The 9,327-nt window shown below is 51.5% G+C and overlaps 1 protein-coding gene across 2 annotated transcripts in view; it reads left to right on the plus strand.

The window, feature by feature from the left end:
• The window catches only part of dele1 (DAP3 binding cell death enhancer 1), a 56,120-nt gene extending 47,163 nt beyond the window's left edge, over positions 1-8,957 (plus strand). The window contains exons 11-13 of one of the 2 annotated variants that reach the window (XM_085996032.1): positions 742-901; positions 3,047-3,160; positions 5,847-8,957. In XM_085996032.1, the coding sequence (XP_085852158.1) occupies positions 742-901; positions 3,047-3,160; positions 5,847-6,175 (603 nt within the window). In that variant the 3' untranslated portion in view covers positions 6,176-8,957. The remainder of the gene's footprint in view (positions 1-741; positions 902-3,046; positions 3,161-5,846) is intronic. The other variant, XM_085996033.1, reaches the window with a different exon arrangement.
• Positions 8,958-9,327: the final 370 nt, after the last annotated feature.

Raw genomic sequence — 9,327 nt, forward strand, 5'->3', positions numbered from 1 at the left:
TGTTCTTATAACATATTTGCCTACACTACGCCCGCGGTACACTCCAGCGCAGCACAGTGTTTAAGATGATTGAAGGAGTTGATGGGTTAGATAGAGAGAGAAACTATTTCCTCTGGTGGGGGGGGGAGTCCAGAACAAGGGGGCGTAACTTTAAAATTAGAGCCAGGCCGTTCAGGGGCGATGTCAGGAAGCACTTCTTCACACAAAGGGTAGCGGATTTCCAGGGCTTAGAGCGGTTGAAGGCACGGCCGCCAATGGTGGGGCGAAGCGAGTGGGGGATGGACAAGAGTTGGAGGAATGCAGAACACAATCCCAGGACTTTAGTTGATGCTCAGTGACGTAAGAAAACTACTAGGCACTTGGTTTAAGCGTTAAAGCTTTAATCAACTGTTTCACAACATGGAGGTCTAGTGTCCTTCACTAGTTCCTGTTTACAGAATGTCCTGAGCAAGCTGGGCCCGTGCCCGAGTATTTATACTCTCCCTGGACAGCGCCACCAGCAGGCTGCCCAGTATTATTTCATAAGTCATTTCCACATGAATGGCAAGATTCATGTCAGTCAGTATTCGACTGCCTGCTCCTACCCGCTGAAGCACACAGGGGACCCAGCTTCTTAATGTAGGCACCGAACTGCTGATAAGTGATCAGGTATTAATACTAACTTAGCTCCACGGCAGAATTTGTATTTGACAGCTGCAGCTGAGATCCCGGCGTACGAGAATTGTCATCTGTCCTTTGCAGGATCTTTCGAGTCAGTACCATCTGGGGATTTGCTACCAGAAAGGATGGGGAGTGGAGAAGGACTTCCGGCGGGCTGGCGAGCTCTACCAGAAGGCTGCAGCCCTCGAACACGCTGACGCACAGTGCGCTCTGGGAGTGTTCCACCAGCAAGGACTGGGAGGTACTGGACTGTCGGCACGGGGTTAAGTGGAACCTTCAGGGGGGTGAAGGGGAGGGGAACCAGGGATCCCAGCAAAGGCCGGATAAATCACTAGGACAAACGGGAGAAAACAGAAGCCCAGAGGTTTACCATCCTCCAGCACCAACATCCTTCACTTAGATGAGCACGAAGAAGTCCTCCCATCCCTGTTATTTTAAACATTACTTACCTTAATAAATTATAATATTGCGAAAAGAATCACTGAGTGAATCTATTGCTAAAACTGCCTATTCCCGGAGGAGATGGAGCTGAGAGCTGGTGCTGTGTAATCTATTATTTCTTGTCTGGACATCCTATGGTCCAGAATTTCCTGTAAACCTGCACCAAAACAACCATTTAAGCAATGCCGACTTTCAGTGCAAACAGCAAATAAATTCGAGCGTCAGTGACTTACACTGCGCCCGAAATTCCTTGTGTGTTTTTTAAATGCTGATTCTGCCAAAATCCTCCGACGCTCATCCACGCCCAGTCCCCCCCCCCCCCCCGGTCCGGCACCGTTCCGTCAGCACCGTCCCGCCCCCCGGTCCGGCACCGTTCCGTCGGCCCCGTCCCGCCACCCCCCCCCCCCCCCCCGTCGCGTCAGCCCTGCCCAGTCCCGCCCCCCTCCCCCCGTCGGCCCCGCCCCGTGTCTGGGTAGCCCCGTTGGCAGCGCCCCGCCCTGTGCAAAAAGCAGCTCACGTGATTTCCTTGAAGTTACACCAGTTGTGAACAGGCTATAAATTAACGTCTAAAATTTCAGTGGGGCGTGATCCCCATCTCCGAGGCCTACAATGTATTATCTGTATCTATGAACGCATCTTTATGGCATCGGAACGATTTGCATTAACAACTGAAAAACATCCACAATTGTATTTTCTTATGCATAGAGCTAGCCAATTAGTCCCACTCCTCCCCCCGCGCTCTCCCCATAGCCGTGCAATTTTTTTCCCCCTCTATATTTCTCCAATTCCCTTTTGAAAGTTACTATTGAATCTACTTCCACCGCCCTTTCAGGCAGCGCGTTCCAGATCACAACAACTCGCTGCGTAAAAGAATTCCCCTCATCTCCCCTCTGGTTCTTTTACCAATGACCTTCAATCTGTGTCGTCTGGTTACGACCCTCCTGCCACTGGAAACAGTTCCTTCTTATTTACTCTATCAAAACCCCTCATTACTTTGAACATCTCCATTACATCTCCCCTTAACCTTCTCTGCTCTAAGGAGAACATTAGTGGGAGCCCCCTGTGGAATACCAGACGGAGAATAAGTTGCTTCTACCCTTTTCCCTTGGCTTTTTTCACCCCACCCATCTCTGGCACGGCTTCAGTCGGGCCTCAGTGGTAGCACTCTTGCTTACTCGCCCCAAACCGCCCCCTCTCCCTCCCCCTCCCCCTAGGTTTCAATTTTTTTAATATTCATTCCTGGGATCTGGGCGTCACTGGGCATGGCCAGCGTTTATTGCCCATCCCTAATTTCCCCCTCGAGAAGGTGGCAGTGAGCCACCTTCTTGAACCGCTGCAGTCCGTGTGGTGAAGGTGCTCCCACAGTGCTGTTAGGGAGGGAGTTCCAGGGTTTTGACCCAGCGACGATGAAGGAACGGCGATATATTTCCAAGTCAGTATGGTGTGTGACTTGGAGGTGGTGGTGTTCCCGTGCACCTGCTGCCCTCATCCCTCTAGGTGGTAGAGGTCGCGGGTTTGGGAGGTGCTGTTAAAAGAAGCCTTGGCGAGTTGCTGCAGTGCATCTTGTAGATGGTACACACTGTAGCCACGGTGCGCCGGTGGTGGAGGGAGTGGATGTTTAAGGTGGTGGATGGGGTGCCAATCAAGCGGGCTGCTTTGTCCTGGATGGTGTCGAGCTTCTCGAGTGTTGTTGGAGCTGCACTCACCCAGGCAAGTGGCGGGTATTCCATCACACTCCTGACTTGTGTCTTGTAGATGGTGGAAAGGCTTTGGGGAGTCAGGAGGTGAGACACTTGCCACAGAATACCCAGTCTCTGACCTGCTCTTGTAGCCACAGTATGGCTGGTCCAGTGCAGGATTTGCAGATCGGTGTGTGAACAGCGCAGCACACTATCCCTTTCAATCAGAACAATCTGACCATGTTCTTGTTCTACCCCCCCGCCAGGCCTCCCGGTGAACCTTTTCAAAGCCATCGCGTTATATCGGAGGGCAGCCCGCTTGGGCAGTGACGAGGCTGTGCATAACCTGCAGCTCCTGATGAACGATCTCCGAATCAAAGGTATACGGCCGCGTCGGATTATAACCAAAGGTCTCGCGGTGGCACTGAACCCCCCTCGCACCCGCGAGGTCGCAGGTCCCAGCCGCGGGTTTCTGCTGAGCCAGGTGATTCTTACCGCAGAGGAGCGTGAGGTGATGCATTTTGGTGGGAAGAATGGGGAGAGGCAAATAAACTAAATAAAAGAGTAAAATAATCAGTGTGCTGAGAGGGAACCCGCTCTCGGGAATACTGACGTGATTGCACCCATTGCAGCACCAGCGTCAGTGTTCTCGCTCAGGCCAACATCCCCAGCATCGAAGCTTTGATCACGCTCGATCAGCTCCGATGGACGGGTCACATTGTCCGCATGCCCGATACGAGACTCCCAAAACAAGCGCTCTACTCAGAGCTCCGACACGGCAAGAGAGCCCCAGGTGGGCAGAGGAAACGCTTCAAGGACACCCTCAAAGCCTCCTTGAAAAAGGTGCAACATCCCCACCGACACCTGGGAATCCCTGGCCCAAGACCGCACCAAGTGGAGGAGAAGCATCCGGGAAGGTGCCGAACACCTCGAGTCTCTTTGCCGGGAGCAAGCGGAAGCCAAGCGCAAGGAGCGCACGTCAACCCAAGTACCCCACCCAACCGCCCCTTCAACCACCGTCTGCCCCACCTGTGACAGAGACTGTAGGTCCCGCATTGGACTCGTCAGTCACCTGAGAACTCATTTTTAATGTGGAAGCAAGTCATCCTCGGTTCCCGAGGGACTGCCTAAGAAGGAGAATCAGAAACCCGCTCTCAGGAACACTGACGTGATTGCAGCCCCTCCTGTTTTCAACGCTATGTTTGAGATGTGTTGGAACAGTAGCAGCTACCAACAGCAGTGCACCAGGACAGGGAAACTGAGCCTCGGTGCTCTAAGGGTCGAATTTAGGGAGGTAAATGATCCGATATAAATTGTGAGGGGTGGGGGAAGTGTCAATGTTAGCTGCTTTATTTATGCAGTGCAATTGGCCCTGAAGGAAATGCACCACAGGACAGTCAGCATCAGAAAGGGTATAACAGGTTCATGTTTTGGGTAGGGTAGGGTTGTTAATCAGGATTCAGAATATTAGGATGTCTCTTCCCTTTCCAGATGCAGACTGACTGACTGACCACCTGCGTATTTCCAGCATTTTTCTGCTTTTAATTCAGATTTCCAGCTTTTGGGGGTTTTCTTTCCATCTCTCTTTCATTTCTCCCCCTCTTCAGTCTACACCCTACAACCCGGCCCCCCCGAGATCTCTGCGCTCCTCCAATACTGCCCTCTTGCGCATCCCCAATTTCCATCGCTCCACCATTGGCGGCCGTGCCTTCAGCTGCCTGGGCCCTAAGCTCTGGAATTCCCTCCCTAAACCTCTCCGCCTCGCTCTCCTCCTTTAAGTTGCTCCTTAAAACCGACCTCTTTGGCCAAGCTTTTGGTCATCTGCCCCTAATAGCAGCTCCTCTGCCTTGGTATGAAATTTTGTTTGGTAACATTCCTGTGAGGCGCCTTGGAAAGTTTTACTATGTTAAAAGCACTATCTAAATACGTGATGATGTTGTATGAAGCCTTTGTTATTAAAAAAAAAAGCAACTTGTACTTAAATAGCGATATTTTTTTTTACATAAAATTTACAGCTTTCGGCCCAACTGGTCGGTGCCGGTGTTTATGCTCCACACGAGCCTCCTCCCACCCCTCGTCATCTCACCCCGTCAACATATCATAGAAACCTAGAAGATAGGAGCAGGAGTAGGCCATTCGGCCCCTCGAGTCTGCTCCGCCATTCAATGAGATCATGGCTGATCATCCAAATTCAGTACCCTGTCCCTGCCTTCTCCCCATATCCCTTGATCCCTTTAGCCTTAAGAAATATATCCAACTCCTTCTTGAATATATTTAATGAATTGGCCTCAACTGCCTTCTGTGGTAGAGAATTCCACAGGTTCACCACTCTCTGGGTGAAGAAATTCCTCCTCATCTCAGTCCTAAATGGCTTACCCCTTATCCTTAGACTGTGACCCCTGGTTCTGGACTCCCCGACCATCGGGAACATCCTTCCTGCATCTAGTCTGTCTAGTCCTGTTAGAATTTTATAAGTTTCAATGAGATCCCTTCTCATTCTTCTAAACTCCAGCGAGTACAAGCCCAATCGACCCAATCTCTCCTCATACGTCATTCCTGCCATCCCAGGTATCAGTCTGGTGAATCTTCGCTGAACTCCCTCCATAGCAAGAACATCCTTCCTCAGATAAGGCGACCAAAACTGCACACAATACTCAAGGTGTGGTCTCACCAAGGCCCTGTACAACTGCAGCAAGACATCCTTGTTCGTATCCTTCTATTCCCTTCTCCCGCATGTGTTTACCGAGCCTCCCCTTAAATGCCTCTGTGCTAGTCGCCTCAACCACTCCCTGTGGTAGCGAGTTCCACAGTCTCACCGCTCTCTGGGTAAAGAAGTATTCTAGAAACAGGCAAAGACAGCCCAAGGCACTTAACAAAGGACTCGGGGCGGGGTGACTGGACTGCAGGTGAGAGGTTAGCAGAGGTGAGTGCAGGCTGGGTGGAAAAGGGGGGTTTTTGAAGGTCAGAGAAGCCGAGGGATTTAGGGAGAGAGTTGCAGCACGTAGGGCTGAGGTGACTGACACCAGTTGTTACCTATAATATATATATTTTTTTTTTTTGTTGCAGGAAGTTTCAGTTCCTCCCACGACAGTGACGTCCTGAGAACTGTGATGTCCTTCCCTTGTCTCCGTGCCCTGGGCAGGGCCAGACCGCCACTCCCTGGGCACCACCCGAGTGAAGTGGACGAGGACTGGGGCGATCTCCACCCGCCGCCGCTGGCCGTGGCCTCGACTCTACTGCGGCACTCGTGGAGCATGGGCAGCCTCTGCGCCTCCCCCCCGCTCCGCGCCGGAGCCGGGCCACTGGGAGCGGCGAGCGTCGCCGGCCTGGATCGCTGCACGGGATTCCCGCCGGGGCGGCTCGCGTTCCGCAGCGGTGTCCCGGGCGTGGGATGATGCGCGTTCGAGACATGTCTTCGAATAGAAGCCCGCACGCGGCTCTGCACCGTGCTCTGTGATTGGAGGGTCCCGTGCCGCAAGGATTATAATACATCTCACCTGCGTCCAATGGATTCGCAGCTCCCTCGCCAGAGAGTGGAGCTGGAAAAACTGCAGCGACTTACCGTAAAAAAAAACCACACAGCAGGCCACATTCGAGGGATCTCTGCACCAAACGTTCTCCGTCCTGCCATGCACTGTGCCAACGGCTGTTGTTAAAAAGCACCTATTCGCAGATCGGCACACACCTAACCATTGCCGAGGCAAAGCACCCCTTTCCACGGAGCACAGAAGGAGGCCGTTCAGCCCGTCGCACCCGCTCTTTACTGGTGCAATCCGAAAACTGATCCCACCGCCCTGCTCTCTCTCTTTCCCCTCCCCATCAGGGAGAGCTTTGTAAAATATTAACTCTTCATATTGCGCGGTGCCTCCGCTCTGAGGCTGCTGACCCTCCATCCCCCTTTCCCCCGATTCCCAAATAACTGTCTGCAGTCTGTCAAACGAAAGGTTATGTTGATGGGGTGAGATGAAGCAGAGTTGGAGGAGGCTCGTGTGGAGCATAAACACCGGCACGGACCAGTTGGGCCGAATGGCCTGTCTCCGTGCTGTAGACTCGATCTAATCTTTAATTGGTTTAGTTTGCTGGCCAATTGGGCGATGGCAATAATGAGCCGAACTACTTCGCTGCCTGCTGGGTGCACCATTATTTTTTGGAAGATGCCGCCCTCGTTTACTTTAGACCTCTCCCCTCCCTCCCCCACACACACACACACGGACAGTTTAAAGTGCAGCCCTTTTTGTCCTGCATCTTGAATGGTGCAGCATTCACACACGCACACACACTCGTCTCTATCTGTCGCAAGACGTCCCAATATACGCTGCATGGTCTGTGCAGCCCAGTTCATTCATTTATTTACTCACAATCCTTTGACTGGTTGGAAACCCACAGTGAACCTGTTGCAACAGCTGTGTGCAATTGAACACAAGAATTAGGAGCAGGAGTCGGCCATTCAGCCCCTCGAGCCTGCTCCGCCATTCAATGAGATCACGGCTGATCTACAGACAAAATGGCAGCTGTGGTTCCTTGTGGGTCGCACCCCCTTACTCCCTTCACTTCATTAAGTGCATCGCACACCCCTTACTGCTCTAAATGATTACACCCCCTCCACTTTAAATGCATCACACCCCCAACCTACCGCTCTTAATGCGTCACAGCAATGTTCCCTTTAAGCTGCGCGGCGGCACAGCGCTCGGCAGCTCCTGCACAGCGCTCGGCTCACCGGCTTTTAAATGAAAAAACCGTGAAAGGGGCCGCGCGGCCCAAGAAAGAATTACACCCCCTCACAGCTTTAAATACATCGCACTGTCACAGCTTTAAATGCATCAGACTCCTCCCTGCTGCTTTTAATGCGTTATCCTCTTTCTCCCCCCCCCCAGTTAGTGCAGCAAGGGAAGTGAAGTGCATGTCTACATTCTGTACTCGTATCTGTTTAATCTACTCTGCTTGTAAGGTGCTTTGCATACTGACTGAAGAAATAAAAGTAACCTTAAAGCAACAACTATTTTGTTACTAAAGTAAAGAGACAATGTGGATCTCTTCACCTATATCAATAAGGCACACAGCGACTGTGTTATGGATTTCAAAGGGAGGAGGTGATATTCTGTGAAGCCCTGGGATCGTGTCCCTCTATTTCACCGAGGCCCCGTCTGCCAGTTCCGGGGGACGATGAAGATCCCGCAGTGCAGCGAGAGGAGCAGCGAGTTCTCCCGGTGTCCTGGCCAACATTTCCCCCTCGACCAGACTAACGGGTCCCCCGCCCCATCGCTGGCTGTGGGCTCTCGCTGTGCCACATTTGCCTGCTTAAGCTCTTGCATAACGGCAATTGTAGGTGAAAGACTCTAAGCCCTCTCTGAGCGATGTTACGTGCATGCAAGTCATTCAAAGAAATGTTTTTATGAATCAAACTGATAATTCCCGGCCTTGGGGCTGTTTCTTGTGAGGGTGGGTTAAGGAAGCTGGGCTCTTCCTCCATGGAGTGGGATAGCTCGAGGAGATCGGTAGCGTAGTGATTATGTTACTGGACTAGTAATCCAGAGACATCAGTTCAAATCCCAACACTAGCAGTTGGGGGATTGAAGTTCAATGAATTGAATAAATCTAATATCAGTAATCATGACAGACTACCGTGAAACTATCGGATTGCCGTAAAAACCCATCTGGTTCACTAATGTCCTTTAGGGAAGGAAATCTGCCGTCCTTACCCGGTCTGGCCTATATGTGACTCCAGACCCACAGCAATGTGGTTGACTCTTAACTTCCCTCTGAACTGGCCGAGCGAGACACTCGGTTGCCACCATCTTCTCAAGGGGCAATTAGGGACGGGCAATAAGAACATAAGAAATGGGAGCAGGAGTAGGCCAATCGGCCCCTCGAGCCTGCTCCGCCATTCAATAAGATCATGGCTGATCTGATCCTAACCGCCAATCTACTATCACAGAACCACCTCCTGAATCTAACAGAATTAGACACACGAAATAGGAGCAGGATCAGGCTACACGGCCCCTGGGCCCGCTCCGCTACCCACAGGGCCATGTCCGATCCGAACCTAGACTCATGTCCAAATTCCTGCCCGCTCCCTGTAACCCTTAATTCCCTTTACTTCTAGGAAACTGTCTATTTCTGTTTTAAATTTATGTAATGATGTAGCTTCTACAGCTTTTTGGGGCAGCATATTCCATGGACCTACCACCCTCTGAGTGAAGTAGTTCCTCCTCATCTCAGTTTTGAAAGAGCAGCCCCTTATTCTAAGACTATGCCCCCTAGTTCTAGTTTCACCCATCATCGGGAACATCTTCCCCATATCCACCCGATCCAACCCCTTCACAATCTTATATGTTTCAATAAGATCGCCTCTCCTTCTGAACTCCAATGAGTAGAGTCCCAATCTTGCCAGCGACACCCACATCGCAGGAACGAATAAAAAAAAATTAAAAGTTTCAACATTACGAAGGGCACTGACAAAATTGATTGAGACAAATTGTTCACTGTGGTTCTCCCTCCTCCTTGCTGTCCTGAACTATGGCCACTGACCCTTCACCCAGGTGTGCCC

Source organism: Somniosus microcephalus, chromosome 8 (genome assembly GCF_052327205.1).
Source record: "Somniosus microcephalus isolate GS21.2 chromosome 8, FLI_Smic_1.0, whole genome shotgun sequence".
Classification (NCBI taxonomy): Eukaryota; Metazoa; Chordata; class Chondrichthyes; order Squaliformes; family Somniosidae; genus Somniosus; species Somniosus microcephalus.